We start from the raw sequence: 23,578 nt of genomic DNA, 5'->3' as shown, positions 1-23,578 counted from the left end.
CACTCTCTCTCTGAAAAATAAATAAATAAAAATTAAGAAAAAATAAAATGTTTTCATTTTATTCTAACATTGTATTGTTATGTGTATAACAATACTTTTAAAAAGTAATATAAGGACCCCTGGGTAGCTCAGTTGGATGAGCGTCCAACTTTGGCTTAGGTCATGATCTTAACACTTCGTGAGTTTGAGCCCCATGTTGGGCTGTGTGCCGATAGCTCAGAGTCTGGAGCCTGCTTCAAATTCTCTGTCTCCCTCTTTCTCTCTCTGTCCCTCCCTGGCTTGTGCACTCTCCCTCTCCCAGAAACAAATAAATACACTAAATAAATAATAAAAAATTAAAAAGTAATATAGATATATTTAAATTGGGATACTTAAATCTATCTCTATTCTCTAAGTATATTACTATTACAATATTTTTTTAAATCTGATAGTAATAACTCCACTATTAGGGAGTTCAGAAGTAGGATATAGGCTTTTTTTTCCTTAAAATAAAATTTTGTTTTGCAAAGAAGACCCGCAGTTTAAAGTGGGCATGCTGAGCTTACTTTTTTATAAGGATTATGATATCACTCATAATCTTCTTCCGTCATTCTACTCTTCACTTGAATGCAATTCAAACTTTCAATTTTCCTCTAAGGATTAATTAAGTTTTAAAATCAGAAATGTTATATTTAAAATATTTCATGAGGAACTTACAAAGTAATTTGTACAAAACTGCAAGAGTGCTGCTATCCCCAATTTTAAAACTCTGAAGTATCAGTCCCAGAACTTTCAAAATGACATCTGGACCAATAATCAAAGTTAGAATCCTATCCTTTTAGGGAATAGTAAACTTTCTGTCTTGAGAAAGATTCTGGCATTAGCTAGATGATCATCTGCCCAAAATGCTGGGATGTGAGGGTCCTCCACTGGAGGGGAGGCAGAGTGAGAACCACCTAGGGGCGATCCAAATTTAAGAGTCTACAAAGATGGATAATGGAAATAGACTAAATTCAGAAAGACAAAGAGTCATTAAAAACAAAAACTCTGCTGACATCTCTCAAAATTTAACCATAAAAAGACATGATCATCTCTGGCGCCTGGCTCGCTCAGTTGGTAGAGCATGCAGCTCTTGATCTCAAGGTTGTGAGTTCAATCCCCACATTGGCCATGGAAGGAAGGATGGAAGGAAGGAAGGAAAGAAGGGAGGGAGGGAAATTAAAAAGACATGAGAAGGAAGGAAGGAAGCAAAGAAGGAAGGAAGGGAGGGAGGGAGGAAGGAAATTAAAAAGACATGAGAAAGAAGGAAGGAAGGAAGGATATTAAAAATACATGATAATCCAAAATAATCAAATGAAATAGAATCTGGGACCACCTAGGTGGCTCAGTAGGTTAAGCATCCAATTCTTGATTTCGGCTCAGGTCATGATCTCACGGTTGTAGGACTGAGCTCTGTGTTGGACTCTGTGCTGACAGAGCTGAGCCTGCTTGAGATTCTCTCTCCTCTTCTCTCTCTGCCTCTCCCCTCTCACACTCACTCTGTCTCTCAAAATAAATAGACTTAAAAAAAATTGAAACAGAATCCATAAGTGAATTGGTACACTTTCTTCTGCTTTTTCTTTGAAAAACAAAATTAGGAAAACTTCAATGCCCTCATTTAAAATTTATTTGAGGTGGGAGCACCTGGGTAGCGCTCAGTCACTTAAGCATCCAACTCTTGGTTTCAGCTCAGATCACGATCTCTCAGTTAATGAGTTTAAGTCCCACATGGGGCTCTGTGCTGTCTGTGCAGAGCCTGCTTAAGATTCTCTCTTTCTCCTCTCTGCACCTCCCCTGCTCACTCATTCACTCTCTGTCGAAGTAAATAAACATTTTTTAAAATTATAAATAAATAAATAATATATGAGGCTATACTTTAATTATACAGACAGGATTATGTCAGCAGTAGATACAACTGGTTTGGCAACATTCTACAGGTTTCATTTGTAATACTGGCAGTTTTTTAATAACCTTGATGCTACTTAAAACATTAAAATATAAACTCCTTGATATATAGTGCATTATATGTATTTTTCTAATTTTCAACTATATTTCTTAAGGTAAGTCTTCAATTTAATTACTATCAATTAATATTGTATAGTAGTTAAAATGTGACATAATTTTATAATAAAGCAACTAATAACATTGTATAAAATAGATACCATAATTTAAATATATTGATGAACTGATAAATTAAGAAGGAATATCAAAGGCAAAAGATTAAGTGAAAATTCGAAGCTGAAGAGGTAAGCAGATCAAAGAAGCCAGATTTCACCTTAAGGGCATTTGCTTCATCAGAACTTAAAGCATTGGTGTGAGGCCCAGGGAAGAGAAGGCAAGACCAAGATTGGACAATAAAGGGAATCTAACAGAAGCTTCCCCTTTTGAAATTGCAAGCAAGAAAGAACATTATCACGTCAACTCAGGATTATGTTAGAAGTTCTAGCCACAAGGTAATAAACAAAAAGAATCAGAAAGGAAGAAACTATCATTATTTGCAGATGATATGACTTTGTACACAGATCAAAAAGAATCCAGAAATAAATTAGCATTTAAAGAGAGCTTAACAAGATCACTGGTTTCAAAATAAATACAGAAAAATCTATTTTATTCTAGTATGTAACAAAAGTAAACCGTGAGAAAAGAAATTTTTGAAAGATAGCATTTATAATAACATTTGCAATATAAGTATCTATGAATAAATTTAACAAAAGGCATACAAGAAAATATCAAACTTTACAAAGGAGATTAAAGAAAACTTCATTTTTAATATTTCAAGCTCATAGGTTAGAAGATATTGTAAAATAAAGATACCAATTCTTCCCCATATTGATTCACAGACCCAATGCAATCAGTCAAAATCCCCAAAGCTATTTTTATGCAACCTGAAAGTCTACTCCTGAAACTTATAAAAGAATACAAAATTTGGGCAATTCACTTTTGAAACAGAGAAGATAGGAGGTTTGCTTTGTCAAATATCAAGATATACCATTAAGCTACAATAATTAAGGCAGCATAGTATTGCCACAATTAAGACAAAAAGGCTAATGAAAAGTATTCAGAGCCCAAAACAGAACTCACATGTATGCAAACACAATGTAAAACAGAGTAGTTGGAAAAGAACACATTTTTTAATAACTGATTCTCGATCATCTAGCCACTAGTATGTGAATCCAAGGAAATTGGATCTCTACCTCACACCATTCATAAACACCCAATTAATTACAGGTGGATTTAAGGTCTAAACATGAAAGGTGAATCTATGAACACAAGATTATACAGGAGATATATACCAACAGATACAGGGGAAGGTCCTTGAGTTCATTAATGACTAATGCATAAATTAAAACCACAATTAGATGTCAGTATCTACCCACCAAAATTAGCAAAAGTTAAAAACTCTCATATACCACGGGGTGGCAAGGAACCCTGAGAACTCTCACACAGTGCTGCCCACCAGGAATGGTAACAGCATTTTGAAAAGTAATTTAGCATTATCTACTAATGCTAATATATACCCTCCAAACCAGCAGTTCTACTCATCGGTAAAAATCCATCAGGGATATGTACATATAACCAAACGGCATGTACATGAATGTGCATAGAATCACTGTTTCTTTAATTGATCAATTTTAATTATTGAAAAATCTAAATAATTACATTAGACATACTTTTCCCTTTATTTTTAGGTGACCAAATCTTCCCCCCCTCCTTTTCTTTTTTTTTTACCTGTAATGCAGCCTTGTGTCGGCATTTAAGGGCAGAAAAAAGCAAAAATAGCATTACTTTCTTCAAAGTAAAGCAGTAACTGAATATTATTTGAAATCAAGTAAATTAATTTAGATTTAATAAGCTATTACTTTTGTACAACACTGAGCTATGTACACAGGGAAAGATATTAAAAGATATAAAATAGTTATTAAATAATTCAGTTTAACCAAATAGTCACAAGTTTCTACAAGTATCATGACCTCTCATTTTAATTAGAAATGACTGGCTCCAATTTTTAATAATCTTTCCATGGTAATATTATTAAAACAAGTTACCCTACCAAAAGTGAGTCTAACTTTAAATAAATCAGGAAGTTGGTCTTACCTTACTATAACTGGAAGGAACTAAGTTAAACATGGTTTGGTAGAAAATCTTCACCTTAATAAATAATGTTTCTCTTTGAATACTAATAAAGCATCACCAAAATATTTTCCTTACTTGTATTACTGACTTCACTTTAATTTTTTTGCACTGACATCTTTTATGTCAGATCTAGTTCACTGGTATTTTAAATTCTAAAGAAACCATAACAAAAGTTGATTTGACTCAATACCATGGGAACAAATTTTTTAAAGCAATGCTAGAAGGCATATTTGTTTTTTTTAGGGGAACGCACAGTGCCCCCCCACCACAAACTATACAGTAGAGTTTCCCACATTTGGGGAAAATGCAAGGGTCAGCAAATCTGGAATCAGTGGAAAAGCCTTGCCCTAGAAAAACCACCTTTGTGATCATATATCCCCCGCTCCCAGGTAAGTACAGAGGCATCTTGTAATATACATGTATTATTAGATTCAACCTCCACTTCTCTTTTATTTTCAGATTACCACACAAAAATATCACTGACTCTATAAGATAAAATACTGAGTTCCAAGTTAATTGTATTCAAACTTCTCCACACACAAAAATAAAAATGTGTCATATTTAAATTTTCATTTTTAAAAATATTTTTTCAAATACTGGTTTAACTAAGCTTAGGCAAATTAACAAGAAATCCATGTGAAATTCCAAGATCACATGAAAGTGATCAAGGGCTGCCTTAGAGTAACTACAATTGTAAAGTCTATAATACCAAACACACACATTGATACAAAGATGTTCTCCATCCCCACCCCTCCCCCAACCCCACCCATCTCCCCACCCCATTCATTCTCACTCACAAGCTTTACAGGGATTGGTGATATCCTAAATGAAATTGTAAATATCAGTTTAAATTCTAAGGGCCGCTTTTTAGTTAAGGTCCTAAGAGAATGATGTTTTTGCAAACTGGTTCAAGAGCACAGCTTTCAAATATTTTAAAATAATAATAAAATACATACCTGACCATCTAAAAATTTTTCCTTTTCACACAAAAAAAGAGGTATTTACCCAATTTAATTACTAAAACAACTCAAGGGATTTGTTCCAAGACGATGGTATCTTGCTTGAAACCAATAACTAAACAACTGTATAAAATGCAAACTCCTTTAACTTTTCTCCTCAAGTACCTTTTGTTGAATGGTGGAATGTTTTTGCTCCATCTCTCTTTTCTCCTTTGCTGCATCTACAACCAGTCGATCCAACTATAAAGGGAGAAAGAGAGAAAATTATAGAGACTTAAAAATTAACAAAAAAAAGTATGATCGTTTGTAAAAAAAAAAAAAAAAAAAACATTTGATCCTTTATTCGCTATTACACATGATTTGTATTTTCCTGCCAGAGAATAATTCTGACCACAAAATCTTTTTTTCTTTTTTTAATTAAAAAAAAAACTTTTTAAAGTTTTTCTTTAAATCCCAGTTAACATACAGTGGAATATTAGCTTCAGTTGTACAACTGGCCACAGAATCTTCTTTTTTCTTAATTTGAGGAAGAGAGAGAGAGCACACACAAGCAGGGGAGAGGGAGAGAGAGAGGGGGAGAGAAGACGAGGGAAAGAGAAGGAGAGAGAGGGAGAGACAAGGAAAGAGAGGGAGAAAGAGAGAAAGGGAGAGAGGGGGAGAGACCAAGAATCTTAAGCAGGCTCCACACTGTGCACAGAGCCCAATGAGGGGCTCAATCCCACGACCCTGAGATCATGACCTAAGCTGAAATCAAAAGTCAGACACTCAACTGACTGAGCCACTCAGGCGTCCCCATAGAATCTTAATTATCACTGAATATTAATAAAAACCAAAAGAAAACACACTGAAACAGAACTATGACTATTGTAAATACTTGATTTAGACAGCAACTATACTACTGCACTTGAGGACCTAATGCATCCATGCCTTAGTGACATGTAACATTGGTTTAATGTGTAATGCTGGCACATGCTGCACTAGCAAAATACCCTCCATATTTTCATATACTAAATGAATGTAACAACCATTATGCCATGGTTTTATAGACTTTTAACGGATGGCCTGTAAATATTACTCATCCATTCAGACTGAAGTGAGGTACAAAGCAGACTCTAAGAATCAACTAATATTTATAAACTTGTGTGCATGTAACTTTCACAACAGCACTATAATGCAGGTGATGGTTTTATGCCTGTAGGATTGGTAGTCAATGCCTCTGCTACAACCCACCGCACTGCTATTACAGCAGAAAAGGGGGCAATTCACCTCTCTCTGTTGGGGGAAAGATAAAAAGAAAAAAAAATCTTTCCACATGGTGGAGGGTTGGAGGAGGTACAAATGGAGGAGATGTGAAGACTGACAGCCCGGTCTCCTCCATGCTGGGGCTGTATCAGGAAGAGAGAGTTTGGAGCACAGCAGGATGTGCCCCATGCCTCTATTAGTGTTGGACATTAGGAGTTTCACAGGTGCCTATAACTAGCCAGGTGCCCCCAATCCTCTGTGTTTGGAATCCCTTCTCCTCCTACCACATCAGATATCATCACTTCTCTTTGTGCTTTTTAATTTCTTTCATTTCCAGCTGCTTGTATATGGGTGCAAATCCCACTACCTTACATAAAACCTTCTCCAACTCATATTCCCCTGTAGCTATCACCTTCTCCCTCCCTTAGCTTCACAACACAACTTTTGGAAAAATCTTCCCTGTTCTTCACTCGTCGATTCATTATTCATAACTACTTCCCACTGTAGTTTAGCTTCTGCCACTCAGACCCTCTACTCTCACAGAGGTAACAAACAACCTTCTTGCTGCTAGAACCAATAGCCCTAGGTTTACCAGACTTTCTTCCCAGTATTTGTACTGACAACCACCCCCTCCTTTTAGAGACACTCTTTCCTTGGCCTGTGCTACCGCGGTCTCTGGGTTTCCCACCTCCTCTCTCACTTATGTCCTCATGGAGCTCTCATACCTTACTATCTCTTAAAAATATGCCATTCTTGGGGTGCCAGGGTGGCTCAGTCACTTAAGCGTCCAACTTTGGCTTAGGTCATGATCTCATGATTCACAGGTTGAAGTCTCGCATTGGGCTCTGTACTGACAGCTCCAAGCCTGAAGCCTGCTTCGGATTCTGTGTTTCCCTCCTTCTCTGCCCCTGCCCTGCTCGCTCTTTGTCTCTTTATCTCTCTCAAAAATAAATGAAGAACATAAAAAATAAAATAAACATGTCATTCTTAGGGCCCTGTTTGAGGCCAGTTTCTCTTTCCACTCTATACTAGCAGCCCTTGACCTTAACTTACAAAATGAAAATCTTTAAGCATACTATTTTAGCACTTACATTTTTCAAAAATACTTTTTGAAATATAAAAATGATTGAGATACCTAATAACTTTCCTTGGGTCAATTCACTCACTATTGTGGCTATAATTAGCAATTACATGCTACTGACTCCTTTAACGTAGGTCTTTTTTTCCAGGTATACTTGCTTAGATGTCCTATTCTCAAAACTCAACACATTTAAACCTCAACCCATCATGTCCCTCTACTTCAAATTGGCTGTATCTTAAATATCCCTCAAGTATATTTGTTTCTATCACTACATGTTCCTAGTTCCAGATGCAGTTATCTCATAACTGAATTATTAAAAGAATATCCTAACTGACCACCTCCAACCAGGCTATATTTTCCACTAGAGACCATATAGACACCAGAGCTCAGATGCTTTTCAAGAACATGAAAAATCATGTGAGAACTGAGAGGGGGGAAATAGAAAAACTGAAATTAATAAATGTCTAAAATATATAATTATTTAAACTATTCAACTGCAACCCAACTCATTTTTTTATAAATTATATTTAATGTATGATGAGGGTACAACATAAAATTTGACAGAATGTGGGGAGTGCCTAGTCTAGAAAACTCTTGGCTTCCTCCCGAGCCTGGGTTACAGGTCTTATCTGTATGTTACTATAACTCTTTCATCCTCTGCTATGTGTAGAGACAGCTAGCTGTCCCCCCATAACCTTCTCTCTCTCTTTCTTAATACAACGCCCCAAATTCTAGTAGGTCACATGATTATCTGGCACTAAGTGTGTATCTCCCATCTTTCCTTGCAGTTAGTGTGACATCAGGCTGTACACAGAAGTGACATCTACAATTTCCAGGAGACATTCATAAAGAAAGAGAATGCAACCTTCTTTCTCCTCACCTCTTTCCTGTTAGCTAGAATGTAGGTATGGTGACTAAAGCTTGATCAGCCACTTTGAACCATGAGATAGAATAAAAAATTATAAGCCTGCGTCCCTGCAAATCAAGTGACCAACATACCAGGACTTTGACTTGACATAGGAGAAACAATATTCCATCTTGCTGAAACTACTATTATTTTCAGGTTTCTATCACATGCAAACAAACCTAGTCTCGATGTATATACCCAGACATGGCACTTAGCACAGAGAGTAATAATAGTCTGGTGACCTGTTGGCTTCTGCCAACAGATTAAATTTACAGAGTCGGGGAAAAGTATGGCAACTCATGGCATATGCCCTGCACACCATCTCAACACACACACACACACACACACACACACACACACACACACACACACTATATTTACTTTTGGTCCATGAATGCAACTCTTGTTATACTCTGACCTTTTCTCATTTCCCTAAACTCTATTTTTCATCCTTAACTCCCTGTCCTCAAAAGGTAGTATGAGCCTATATGGGGGAAAAAAATCACCTAAAAATTGGTACTAATGAATTGAGAAAGCTCACCAATCAACAAAAAAGAATGCCCCAGAACAAATCTAAATAAAGTTCTGCTCAGTCATCAAAAATAATTTGAATACAATGAAATTTCTATATAATTCTGTTATACATATGTACAATTCACACGAGTGTATATCTATAAAATGAAAAAGTTCCCAAGAGTTCCATAATCTTATGATTCTAAAACTTTATTATTCAAAATAGCAAAACATATATTTTTTGGAAAATAAAAAAAGAGCAAGGAGCTATAACTTCAAATGAAAAATCAGTAGGATTTTTTAATTATCCAAATATAAGAAATGAAAAAATAAAACCAGCTATATATACTAAAAAACAAACACTTTGTTTTTAAATTTTCCTTTCAACACCCTCATAAACTACCTGTAACATTTTTTTTAATTTTTTATGTTTATTTATTTTTTTGAGAGAGAGAGAGAGAGAGAGAGAGCCAGCAAGGGAGGGACAGAGAGAGAGAGGAAGAGAGCAATTCCAAGCAGGTTCCACACTGGCAGCACAGAGCCCACTGTGGGGCTCAAACCCATGAACCATGAAATCATGACCTGAGCTGAAACAAGAGTCAGATGATTAACCAACTGAGCTACCCAGGTGCCCCAACAGCATAGACTTAACTTTAATCTTATTTTTTGGTTATACACATTTAACCCACACGTAAATCATCCCCAACATCAAACTTCTTCATTAAATAAATGAAATGTCAAATTTCCCAAAAAATTTAAAAGTACAGATATCAGAGCAAAGGCATCAAAAGCAAAAAAACAAAACAAGACAAAAAAAGAACTCCTACAACTCAATAGAAAAAAAAAAAAAAACACTCCGATTTAAAAATGGAGAGAGGATTTGGAGAGACATTTCCCCAAAGGAGACAAAAATGGCCAAAAGGTATATGAAAAGGTGCTCAACATCACTAATCATCAGGAAAATGCAAATCAGAACCACAGTAAGGTATCACTTCACACCTGTCAAAATGGCTGTCATCAAAAAGTCAAGAAATAACATGTTGATGAGGATGAAGAGAAAAGTGCACTGCTGGGTGTGATATAAACTGGTTGAGCCACTATGGAAAATAGTATGGAGGCTCCTTAAAAAACTGAAAGCAGAACTACATATGTTTTAGCAAGGCCTCTTCTGGGTATGTACCCAAAGTAAACAGACACTAATTTCAGAAAGTATCTGCCTCACTATGTTCACCGCAGCTATTTACAATGGCCAAGACCTGGAAACCACCTACGTGTCCATCAATAGATGAATAGAAAAAGGAAGTGGTGTGTGTGTGTGTGTGTGTGTATAGATACACACACACACACAAGGGAATATTATTCAACCATTTTTTTAAAAAAGGAAATTTTTCCATTTGCAACAACACAGATGAACCTTGAGGGCATTATGCTAAGTGAAGTGAGTCAAAAGAAAGAAAAATAAATATCATATGAACCTACTTATATATGCAATTTAAAAACAAAACTCACAGACTCAAACAACAGACTGGAAGCTGGCAGAGGTTGGCAAGGGACCAAGTAGAAAAAATGGGTGAATGAGGTCAAAAGGGAGAAATTTCCAGTTATAAAATAAACAAGTCCTGCGAATGTACTGTATAGCATGGTGACTATAGTTAACACTACTGTACTGCTGTATTGTACGTTGAAAGTTGTTAAAGAGTAATCTTAAAAGTTCTGATTCCAAGAAAAAAAAATTGTAACTAATTAGAATTATATATGTTAACTAGACTTTTTTTAAAAATTTTAAACACTTCTTAAAAATTTTATTATTGAGAGACAGAGAGAGACAGAGCATGAGCATGAGAGGGGCAGAGAGAGGAGGAGACAGAATCCAAAGGAGACTCCAGGCTCTGAGCTGTCAGCACAGAGCCCAATGCAGGGCTCGAACCCACAAACTGCAAGATCATGACCTGAACCAAAGTCAGACGCTTTACCAACTGAGCTATCCAGACACTCTGATGTTAACTAGACTTTTGAGGTGATCATTTGATCTTTATGTACATACACACACACACACACACACACACATACACACACACACACACACACCTCAAATTACTTTATAGAGCTGATACTAACACAATATTGTATGTCAGTTATATCTCAATTTAAAAAAACCACAGATATCAGGGGTGCCTGGGTGGCTCAGTCGGTTGAGTGTCCAAATTCAGCTCAGGTCATGAACTCATGATTCCTGAGTTTGAACCCCAGGTCAGGCTTGACGCTATCAGTACAGAGCCTGCTTCGGATCCTCTGTCCCCCTCTCTCTGCCTTTCCCAACTCTCATGCACACACTTGCTGTCTCTCTCTCTCAAAATTAATAAAAATTTTTAAAAAAACACATATATCAATGTATAATACAGAATCAAGCAATACAGTAGAATATTACCTGTGCACCAAGATCCTTCATGTACGGCCCAAGTTCACTAAATAGATCATATCCTTGATGGAAGAAGGCCAAATGGGCATACATAAAAGATAACATCTAATAAGAGAAAAAAAAGATTAGCATTTTAAAATCAATTCTTAGATAAATACTCTAAAACTTTTTTATATCTTGATCTTATCTAATGTTTAAAAATTATTCCTTTAAAGCCCAAAGTATCAAACCTATTTAAAATTGAAATTGAGTCATTTTTCTTAAAAGAGTATTCCAGAAATATTTTTGAATAACAATAAATTTTATTTAAAAGAAATCTCCAAGTGGTTTAAAATTTTAACAATGCCCCAAATTTTAGTTGTTTCACCTATATCCAGACGATCAAGATTCTTACGGTAGTAATTGAAAGAATCAAGTATTCAACACTTTCACCATCTTTCCAGGTGTATTATAAAGTATCTATGTGCCTTTCAACCAAACTCACTGGCAAACTTTTTTTTTCATTTTTTTTACTGTTTATTTATTTTTGAGAGACAGAGCATGAACAGGGAAAAGACAGAAAGAGAGAGAGACACAGAATCCAAAGCAGGCTCCAGGTGCTGAGCTGTCAGCACAGAGCCCGACATGGGGATTGAACTCACAAACCATGAGATCATGACCTGAGCCGAAGTCAAACACTTAACCAAATGAGCCACCCAGGCACCTCTAGCAAAACTTTAACTTGCAAATAAAACATTAAAATATTAGAAGGGGAAATATGAAGTTCTTAAAATAAAACAATCATACTTTATAACCTGCTAGAATCACTAAACATAACCCAAAGTAGGGAATGATTATTTTTTTTCCTCAAGATACTTAAATAAGTCAACAGACTTTGCCAATATGGATGTTTCTGAATATTCATTTCCAATATCCAAAAATGTTGCTAATGAGTAAGATTTTTTCTAAGTGTTCCTACATTATACTTATTCCTGGAAGAAGAATCATCCTTATTTTTATTTGTTGTTTTTACATGGGAAGAAATTCAATTCAATCACAATAATGAAAGAATCCTCCAAACCTCCCTCCATGTTAGCAACATGAGGCATCTACTTAATTTTCTGAAATCTAAAATAGGTCATAAGGTCTTTAACATTCAAGAATGCCTCAAAAGAATTTTCTTTGAAGAGAAAAACCAATTAAATAAAACACAAACACAAAAGGACAAAGCTCAATAAAAGATTTTTCTGGAATTAGATAACAGTAGTTATGCAACTTTATGAATATAATTAAAAACAATTATACAAAAAAAGAGGGCAAAAGATTAATAACTCCAACTACATAAAAATGTAAAACATGCATGCACATAACACATAAGCAAAACACATAAGCCTATTAAAAGATAAATGATAAAACTAGAAAAACACAATGACAAAGGGTAAGTAGTCTTAAAATATGAGATGTTACTAACCAGTATGAAAAAGATGAACACTCCAAAAACAAAAAAATAAAACAGGAAACACAGAGGCCAAAAAATATACAGAAAAAAATTCAAACTCATACTCATTTGTAGTAAAGAAATACAAAACTGAACAATGACATGAAATTTTCTATCTACCAAATTATAGGCAGAGTGGTGGAAATTAATACCCAGTGTTGGTAATGTAGTTCACTTTCCCACACGACTAGAGGAAATGTTGTGCAGATCTTAAAATTTAACATTATTTTTTAAAAGTTTTAATAAATGCTTAAATCCTTTGACTAAGTAATCTCTTGTCTCAATCTATCCTTAGGAAATTAGAAAAATAAATCATATTATTTATCAGAATCACCACTACAATGCTATTTTTTAAGGCTAAAACCATGGAAATTACTTTAAAATCCACTAATGTATAAAATTAATTTATGTCATATTGAAGATGAGTAAACTATGACCTGCAAACCATATCTAGCCCTATCAGATGTCCTTGGATGGCCTAGAGCTAACGTGGTTTTTACATTTATTAACAGTTTAAAGAAAATGAAAGATGGCATGAAATTCATTACATATGAAAACTGTATGAAATTCAAATTTCCATGTCTATAGGAATATTTTTTTATCAAAACACAGCCACTCTATTCATTTACATATTATCTATGGCTGCTTTCTCTTTCTCTTTTATTTTGGCTGGGGGGCGGGGGGAGGTGGGAGAGGAAAGAGAGAGAGAAATGAATCTTAAGCAGGCTCCACACTCAGCATGAAGGGCTCAATCCCACCATTCTGGGATCATGACCTGAGCCAAAAGCAAGAGTCGGACACTTGACTGACTGAGCCACCCTGGCGCCCTTAAGGCTACTTTCTCATTACAGCAAACAGTTAACTAATTACAACACAGACCCCATGGCCCACAAAACCTAACATGTTTACTACCCGGCCCTTCACAAAAAAGGTTGCCTATCCCTAATATATCCAAGTGGTAAAATTCTATTTGGCCACAAAAGTCATTATGGAATGAAAAATATTTAATGACATTTGATGACTTTGGTGTTATTATTGAAAAAAGAAAGTTATAAAACATATGTAGCAGTGATTCCGATTTAGTTTAAAAAAATTAAATGCCATTTTAGAACACACATATACATATTCACATACATACACGCACGCACACAGAAAGAGAGGAAAAAAGATAAAGATATATGCCAGGATGTTAACACTGGTTCTCCCTTGGTAGTAAGATTTACAAGTATTTTAATTCTTTTCTTCATACATTTTTCAATTTTCTACAATTAACATATATTACTCTCAGTCAGGAAAAGGAAGCAGAAGTAAAGAGGAAGTACAGTGTACTTACCTGTAAGAAATAACATAAATATAGAATTTAGGAAAGGCTAGGTGGGGACAACGATCAAAAGCAATTTAAGTATATACCCTTTCACAGGGGGGAAAAAAACACTTCAGTGAAAAAAGGGAGGAAAAATTATTTCTAAAGATCTTAAAACATGAAAAAGTTCAATACCATACCACTACCACCCTCTACCCACTTCCTTGTTAGCTGTAAGACCCCAAAAATGGTCCCAAAAAATCACTTTCTCTATGGGTGTAGTGGCTCAGGGAAAAAAATTATTCTCAAATTTCATCCCATTTATTTGCAAACTTCACTCCAAAGAACAAACCAAAAGGTTGATACCTCATCAATAATCCTAAGGAATATTCTCTAAATGATATGTATGCCCTGAATCTCAAATATTTAAACATCACACTAAGGAGCTCACAGTGTGTTAATAGAGGAGATACACATAAAGAACTCTAACGTGAAGGAGACAAAAAAGTGGTTAGGTGGCATGTGAGAAGTACAAAAAGATCTGTAAATTATGAACCTGGAATAAACATATTTACGTATATATATACACATATACACACACAAACATACACACACATGTGATGTTGCTTAAAATGCTTAAATATGTGCAATTATATCATACTAAAATATTTAAAATATCATTTCAATAAATATCTTACTGATTTTAGGATTTCTGATCTTCGTTTTGATTGAAGGACATTAATCTGAGGGAAAATACAATTGGTTAATCACCCAGCTTTTATTTTAAAAACTAGTCTACAGTACAATATAAAATTTGTTTATTCTGAAGTTTAATACTTTTCCAGAAAAGTAAATAAAAACAAAGTTCAAGTTTTTCACTCTTTGACCTGCATTTTCAAAAACAGTTTAGACAAACATACCAATGAAACTGTCATCCATTTTCAGCTCAAAGAAAAACTGGTCATGCTTAAGTCATAAATACTGTAATGATAAAACTATCACTTTGATAGACATTTGAATTTCTCAGAATTCCATCTTCTCCCCATCCTCCATATCTAATTGCTCATTCAGACTCTAAAAAATAGATCCTGAATACAAATCCTCATCACTTTTACCACTACTACCAACCAGCATACTATCTTTTCTGGACTGTTGCAATTGCCTATGAACTAGTCTCTCTATATTTGCCTCTTTACAATCAAATCTCCACACAGCAACCAGAGTGATCTTTTCAAAATATAAATAAGATTATCCTACATCCAACTTAAAACCTTCCAACTTCCTTCTATCACCTGTGTGGCCCTCTGTGATGACTGCCTCTCTAACCTAGTTTCCTACTACTTTCCCCTTTCTGTGCTGCAACCACAATCCAAAACTACCTCCATCTCAACACTTTCAAACTAGTTGTTCTGTCTTCATGTCATGATTTTCTGCCCTGACAGACACAAGGATACCTCCAAGCAGTCAGGCCCTAGCTTAAATACTATCTCCTCAAAAACGTCCAAGGTAGTCCCCTATATACTAGAGTCGGTATACACTCTAGTGTATCAACCTATTTATTTTCTTCATAGCATTCTACCTACCTTATATTTTCTTATTTACCTGTGTCTTACTCCCAGCTGCATTCCCCAAGTGGTACACAGTGAGGACTCAACATTTGTTAAATAAATTAATGGACCTTAAATAATATTTTAATCAGACTATACTTACTGAAAGATCAGTAAATTATGGAAGTTACCTTTGTGGTATCTCTGGCAACTCTAGAAAATTCTTAACAAATATTTTATTTTTGTCTGTTATATATCAGCGTAATGAAATTAAATGTTTATACAAAAAAAAGACTCATTCACTTTTTGCTATTATTGTCAAAAGATTACAGAATATTTTCCTTTCTAATATGTTCTTCCCACTGAATATTCTGCCTGTTGTTTTATAATTTTAAAACACTGATCGGAAAACAAAACCACATCAAGAAGAATCCAAATAACTACACTTAACTAACCACTAATTTCCTTTGTATGTCAAGGCCTATTCAGTTTTCAGAACTAAAATATTAACTTTCAAATGCTCTAAATAAAAGCAGAGGCTGCAGATAACCTATTATTCAAACTTTTAAAAATGCCAAGCAAAAGTGCCTCTCTTTTATGTATTTTTTTTTCTGTTTGGCAGCAAAAAACAGTATTGACTTGAAAAAAGTAAAATCACATATTTAAGGAACCTAAAGCATGACACACTTTATAAATATAGGTATTTATTACTTGCTATGCCCTAAAATAGCCACGTAGGCCATATAATTAAACGACACAATAGTTCTCATAAGAAAAATCAAATAATGCAATAGTTACAGGGGAAGTGGGGGCCCTAACTTCAAACTATTCGGATGAACACAAAGAAAATGGATAATTTATTTTCCAACCACTACACTAGAGGGAAGGAACACAACCTAGGAGTAAAAGACCCAGAAATAAATAATTATAATAAATGCAAGTAAGTGCTCCACCAGCAATGTGCATGACAGGATTGTGGCAGCACAGTAGAAGCAGAGGCGAGAATGATTCCCTTTGCCTGGAGAGGTTTGGGTAACTGAGCACAGGACAGAGAAGGAACTAGTAATGGAGCAGGTAGAAGCAATGCAAGCAAGACCAATTTTCTGAGAACACCTTAATAGTCTAGATAAGAAACAATAAAGACTAGTGTCAGGGCTGCAGCAAGGGTAAGAAAGACGAGACCTAAGAGATCCACAGAACTGTGTAAGGCAGCTTTGGCTGTTAGGTGCAGCAGCTGAGAATGAGAACATCTGGGGTGACAACTCTCCACGAAAACGTCTAGGATTGAGCGAAAGGGTGTCGCCGTTCAGTTAGGTAAGGCAAAAAGAAGCCTTTTTGTCTACAGTTTTCAGCGGTGGATACAAAAAGAGGGACGTCTGAGAAAAATAAATTTTGTCATCTATACTTAGTGGTAATCCAGGAAAAGAGCATGAGATTGTCAGGAAAATCAAAAGAACCAAAGATGTAACCCTGAAAAAGAGGTTGAAAAGGTAGGCAAAGGGGAGAAGGTCAACATGGAAACTGAAAAGAAACAGAAGTTGGGAAGCTGACCTAAAGTTGTTTGAGACAAATTAAGAAAAAAGTATATTTCAAGAAAGAATGTGGCCTACCATTCCAGTGAAATACGAGAGTCAAGTTGGTTAAAAATTAAGTTATATCTAATGAGCAAGACCTTACCATGAACCATTTCAGTGGAATATGATAGAAAGAGAGTACTCATCCTACCACAGGAAGTGGGGTGAATGTGAGATAGATAATGAAAAACAGGAAATTACAGAGCACGCCAGTCTAGAAGACTTTCATTAATAAATGGAATGTACTTCATTTTTTTAAATTTAACTTCCCACTTACTGAATAGAAACTTAATTTAAAAAATCTTAAAGTCTTTGCTACTGTTTTGCAAAGTTATCTAAGTAGTGTTTTTTTTAATGTTTTATTTTTGAGAGAGAGAGAGTATACGTGCAAGGGTGGGCAGGGGGGCCAGAGAGAAAGAGGTTCAGAGGATCTAAAGCAGGCTCCCATCTGACAGCAGGGAGCTGGAGGTAAGCCTTAAAACCATGAATGGCGAGATCATGACCTGAGCTAAAGTCAGATGCCCAACTGACTGAGCCACCCAGGTGCCCCATCTAAGTAGTTTTTAAGCACAAATCTGCATATGGTTACTTATATATTTTTTTATAGAAATGCTTGATGATCACTATTAAGTCAACAATCTCTAGGGACTCTATTGTCGTTTTGTAAAAGGAGATTTAGGTGAACTAATTGCCTAAGCTTTAAAGCTTTCAACCTATGTTACATAGGAAAGTATCAAGTACATGTGAAATAATGTATGTGTGCCTTCACTTTTCACACCTCTTGAATCCCTTTGGAGACCTATCATATTCAAACAGATTTCAATTATACATAGGACCAGAAGATCACCAAGCAATTTACCAAATACTGGTCTCTAGTTTTAAAAAAATACCATGTAATGTAAATATGAGAACAGTGTTTCTAGAAATATTTTTTAATTTGGCAACATAGTAAGCCTTAGTACTTCTAAGAATCTACTCTAAAGAAATATCAGATATATGGCAAAAGATTTATATACAAAAATGTTACTATAATTTACAATTATTGAAAGCTATATTTTCACTATTGCCAGTAAAAACTGGCAACACTATATCTGATAATCAGATACTAACTAAATTGACACAGCAATTCCACAGAATAAAATATAGCAATTAAAAATGCTTTTAACAATATTTAAAAATGAGAAAGTATGTTAAGTGAAAAGGTGAAGGAATGCAAACCAAAGTTATACACACGTACACACATAAATATATGCATACAGAGATATACAGACAAGTGAAAGTTCTCACAAAAGATCGTGGTTTGATTTTAAACTCAAAGAAGCATTATTGTCCTTCTCAATTCCATCATTCAAAAGTAAGGACGTGTTTAGTAAGCATTTTTTGAAAACATGTAGTAAATATACCTGAAGTACATAGTCGAGGGCTATATGTCGAAAACATTTTCTTGTTGCTGTCAGAATGTTTGTGGCTTCTTCAACTTCGTGCTGTTTGTTTCTTTGTACTTGAGCATTTTTTACCAATGCGTTCTCTTTTTCTTCACTGACTTTTTCAAATTGCTTCTTGGCATCTTTGAATTTTCTAAGATCTCTAAAAAATAAAAACAGTGAAACTTTCATAAATCCAATTATGGGTGGTCTACAAACCACACTTTAAGAACTATCATTCATTTCTTGTTGAGGGAAATTACTGGGCCAAGGGCATGAACATATCCTTAAAACACACACCAATACCATCCTTTGCAAAACAACTGTGTACCCGTAAAAGATAAGAGTTTCCATTCAGTCTTCCAAAACTCCGAAACCCTTGGTTAATGATCTTAGATAAATGCACGATATCCCTTCATTTTTTCTATCAGAGAACACGGCAAAATGATTTTAAAATGATAGTAAAGTGTGAGAAAGACTTTAAAACTCTTTGTTAAGAAGCCGTAAGTTGTCATGTATACATCCTCTAAGGACATTTTGAACATTAGCCTATTATTTGCAAAGAATCTGTGAGATGTCACTAACAGAACAGTAATTTCCAACCTATTAAATAGAAGAGCACTATGTTCATCAGATCTGCCACTATTTACAGCTTATAAAATCTGCCATTTATCCTGAGGAATGTATTGTAACCAACTTTACCTGTGATTTTATACATTCTCAGACAGGGATTAAAAGAGAAAAACTGAATTATTAACGTAGGAAAGGAAAATGTTCCTATCTGGAACGTTTAGATGTCTTTTATCTCTAGGTTCATTTTATTTCACATAGAGAAAGGATGAATGTGACATAAAAGGCTCACATGAAACAAAAAACATGCACTTTCCTGATTCATTTTCCTATGTCCATTATCTTCTCTTCAAAGAAAATACCATATTGAGACAAAGGAAAACTTGGTCTCAACTATAATAACTAACAGCATTTCAATCACTTTTGGGTCTGCTTTGATTTTGAAAGGTCATTATTTATTTTATTTTTTAATCTATAACAACCCTAGTTATGTATCCTGAATACAAATTTCATACTATAAATGATTCATTGAAAGGTATAAAGTCTGATTCCTTTACAGAGTAATTCAGGAAGAATGTAATGTATATTTCACAAAGCAAAAAAGCAAACAAAAACTTCAATATTTTCAATAAATCATGGTCCATAAAATTCCTTTCAAAAGATATCAAGTCCCAGATGTGGTCATTCACTGGTTACTTTTCTCTTCACTGCAAATGACTTACTCTTTCACAAAGTTCTGAAGCTGTGCTTTAATTGATCTCTGAGTTTGGTCAAACAGGATCTAAAAGAGAAAATTAAATAATTAGAAAAGTAAACAAAAAAATAATTTTCATGTAGATTGATAAATAATACGTCTTTCCACTAGTACTTCAATTTTAATACCCACATGTCTTATTGAAGACTACCTAAAAACGTAAGGATTTAAAAAAAACTGAAACTAATATTTAAGCCAATTCCATCTGTCTAAAAAATAAGATTATTTTTATTTACAGAGAAAAATCACATCTGTATTAACATTTAAATAGAATGCTTAAACAACAGAGAGATTTACTCCTTAATTTTAATTCAAACTTTGAAAAACAACCTTAAAAAGTAATACAAATTCTACTTAATTTCCTAGAGGAATTTCTTATTTTAACATATCAAAACATAATAAGCAAAAAAAACCTCCAGAACTGCCTTATATCATGTTGGAGGTTACTCAACTGGGAAGACATAGGATTTAAATGTTTTGCATTCTTAATTCAAGTAAACATTATATAGTCGTCTGGGTTCAATGATTGCTAAGATTAGATAGAAGAATAAAATTTTATTCCTCGTGACAATATTTTGCCCCATTTCAATAATGCCACATATTAAACTCTAGTAGATCCATATGTGGGCAGTTTCACTGGGCTTACCATGGAAGTTCCAACACTTTCATAATTAACAGATATATTTCATTCAGAACTGGAAACAGGCGTCAAACAGGTAAAAAAATCAATATTCAAAACAAAAAGAAAATTCTGTGTCCTCTTACTTATTAAAACAATACCAATTCCACTGTCTCTGAAATCTTGCCTCTAGCAAAGTCTCATGTTCTTGCCTAAATATCAAACACCACACACACACACACACACACACACACACCCTGGATTGAGTACTACAGGATTTAAAAATCTGACAATTTACTTCCAGCAAGAAAACACTGTTTTCTATATTATGTTAAACCCAAAGTATTAAACCCAAATTAAGCAGAAGAAAGGAAATAATAAAGGTAAGACTGGAAGTCAGCTACATAGAAATAGAAACTCAAAAGCCAAAACTCAATGGAACCAAAAGCTAGTTATTTCAGAAGATCTATATAGTTGATGAATCTTCCATCAAAGTGATCAAGAAAAAAATGCTAAAACACAAATTTCAAATGTCAAGGAGGAGAAAGATGACATTACCAGAGATTCTACAGATATTAAAAAGGATAATCAGGAGAATTGAGGAACAACTGTATGCCTACAAATTCAACAGAGATGGGTTAATTCTTTGAAAGACAAAAACTACCAAAGCTCATTCAACAAGAAATCAATAAACTAAACAGAATTAAAAAAATAGAACCTATAGTTAAAAACCTCCCATAGCCTATAACATTAAAGCTATATTTACATAAAACCTAGCAATCCCACTCCTAGGTATTTGTCCAAGAAAAAAGAAAACTTAGATTTACACCAAAACCTGTATGCAAACGTTTATAACAGTTTCATTCCTAAATGCCCCAAACTAGAAACAATCCAAATGTCCTTGAAGAAATAAGCTATGGTACATTACACAACAGAATACTACTCAGCCAAAAAAAAAAAAAAAAAGGAACAACTCTTAATACGTACAACAACACAGATGGATTTTGCTAAGTAAGTCATATTCAAAAGGCTACAAGCTATATCATGCCATTTATGAGACACCCAGGAAAAGATATACAGGGTATAGAAATTACTAATGTTAACTGCCAGTAGGAGGAAGGGTACTACCAAAGGTGTATCATAAGGCTGTTTTTATGGTTACTGGAACTGTCATGCATATAGATTGTGGTATGGAGACCCAATTGTATGCTTTTGTCAAAATGCATAAAGCTAACAGTATCTTTCACAGAAGTAGAACAAACAATCCTATTGTATGGAACCATAAAAGACCCCCAAAGAGCCAACATAATCTTGCAAAAAAAACCAAAAGAACAAAATTGTAGGCATCACAATCCTAGATTTCACACTATACTACAAAACTATAATACTCAAAACAGTATGGTACTAGCATGAAAACAGACACATAGGTCAATGGAAAAGAATAAAAAGCCTAGAAATAAACTCACACTTATACAGTAAACCTCTTTAATACATGATTGGGAAAACTGGACAGCTACATGCAAAATCTACATGCAATGAAACTGGACCACTTTCTTACACCATAAACAAAAGTAAACTCCAAGTAGATTAAGGACTTAAGTGTCTTTACATATGCTAAAAAGAATACACAAGCAGTAAATTCTTGGACATTGGCCTTAGTATTTTTCTAAATCTATTTCCCAGGCAAGGAAAACAAAAGAAAAACAAACAATTGGGACTACATCAAACTAAGAAGCTTTTGCATGGTGAAAGAAACCATCAAAAAAAAAAGGAAAAGGCAATATACTGAATGGGAGAAGATACTTGCAAATGGTATATTTGATAAAGCATTAATACCCCAAATATATAAAGAACAGATACAACAAACAATCTGATTTAAAAATTGGCAGCTTTAGCCTCTACTACAAAGCTGTCATCATCAAGACAGTAGGGTATTGGCATAAAAATAGACACAAAGACCAATGGAATAGAATAGAGAACCCAGAACTAGGCCTGCAAATGTACAACCAATTAATTTTTGACAAAGCAGGAAAGAGTATCCAAAGGAAAAAAGACTGCCTCTTTAGCAGGTGGTGCTGGGAGAACCGGACAGCAACATGCAGAAGAATGAAACTAGACCACTTTCTTACACCATACACAAAAATAAACTCACAATGGCTGAAGGACCTGAATGTGAGACTGGAAACCATCAAAACCCTCAAGGAGAAAGTAAGAAACAGCCTCCTTGACCTCAACTGCAGCGATTTCCTACTCAACACATCTCCAAAGGCAAGGGAAATGAAAGCAAAACTGAACTATTGGGACCTCATCAAGATAAGAAGCTTCTGCACTGTAAAGAAACAATCAAGAAAACTAATAGGCAACTGACAGAATGGGAAAAGATAGTTGCAAATGACATTATCAGATAAAGGGCTAGTATCCAAAATGTATAAGGAACTCACCAAACTCCACACCCGAAAACAAATAATCCAGTGAAGAAATGGGCAGAAGACATAAACAGACACTTCTCCAAAGAGGGCATCCAGATGGCCTACAGGCACATGAAACGATGCTCAACATTACTCATCATCAGGGAAATACAAATCAAAACCACACTGAGATACCATCTCATGCCAGTCAGAGTGGCTAACATGAACAAATCAAGAAACTATACATGCTGGCGAGGGTGTGGAGAGACAGGCACCCTCCTACACTGTTGGTGGAAATGTAAACTGGTGCAACTGCTCTGGAAAACGGTGTGGAGGTTCCTCAGAACTCTATCCATAGAACTCCCCTATGACCCGGCAATAGCACTGCTAGGGATTTACCCAAGGGATACAGAAGTGCTGATGCATAGGGGCACATGTACCCTAATGTTCATAGCAGCCCTGTCAACAATAGCCAAATCATGGAAAGAGCTTAAATGCCCATCACCTGATGAATGGATCAAGAAGATGTGGTATATATACACAATGGAGTACTACATGGCAATGAGAAAGAATGAAATCTGGCCATTTGTAGGAAAGTGGATGGACCTTGAGGGTGTCATGCTAAGCGA

At 34.9% G+C, this 23,578-nt stretch overlaps 1 protein-coding gene and 1 non-coding gene across 4 annotated transcripts in view; both read right to left on the bottom strand.

Moving 5' to 3' along the window:
* Nucleotides 1-23,578, bottom strand: part of ACAP2 (ArfGAP with coiled-coil, ankyrin repeat and PH domains 2) — a 155,110-nt gene that overhangs the window by 40,533 nt on the left and 90,999 nt on the right. For all 3 annotated transcript variants that reach the window (XM_029939606.1, XM_029939608.1, XM_029939607.1), the window contains 5 exons: nucleotides 19,891-19,949; nucleotides 18,578-18,761; nucleotides 14,752-14,796; nucleotides 11,283-11,378; nucleotides 5,277-5,351 (listed from right to left, as the gene is read on the bottom strand). In XM_029939606.1, the coding sequence (XP_029795466.1) occupies nucleotides 5,277-5,351; nucleotides 11,283-11,378; nucleotides 14,752-14,796; nucleotides 18,578-18,761; nucleotides 19,891-19,949 (459 nt within the window). The remainder of the gene's footprint in view (nucleotides 1-5,276; nucleotides 5,352-11,282; nucleotides 11,379-14,751; nucleotides 14,797-18,577; nucleotides 18,762-19,890; nucleotides 19,950-23,578) is intronic.
* Nucleotides 4,393-4,549, bottom strand: LOC115293116. Its single transcript, XR_003909376.1, has one exon. It is a non-coding gene; the product is annotated as a U1 spliceosomal RNA (small nuclear RNA).

The sequence above is a fragment of the Suricata suricatta genome, chromosome 5 (genome assembly GCF_006229205.1).
Source record: "Suricata suricatta isolate VVHF042 chromosome 5, meerkat_22Aug2017_6uvM2_HiC, whole genome shotgun sequence".
Classification (NCBI taxonomy): domain Eukaryota; kingdom Metazoa; phylum Chordata; class Mammalia; order Carnivora; family Herpestidae; genus Suricata; species Suricata suricatta.
Note: the sequence above shows the minus strand (reverse complement) of the source record. Positions and strands in the feature narration are given on the sequence as shown.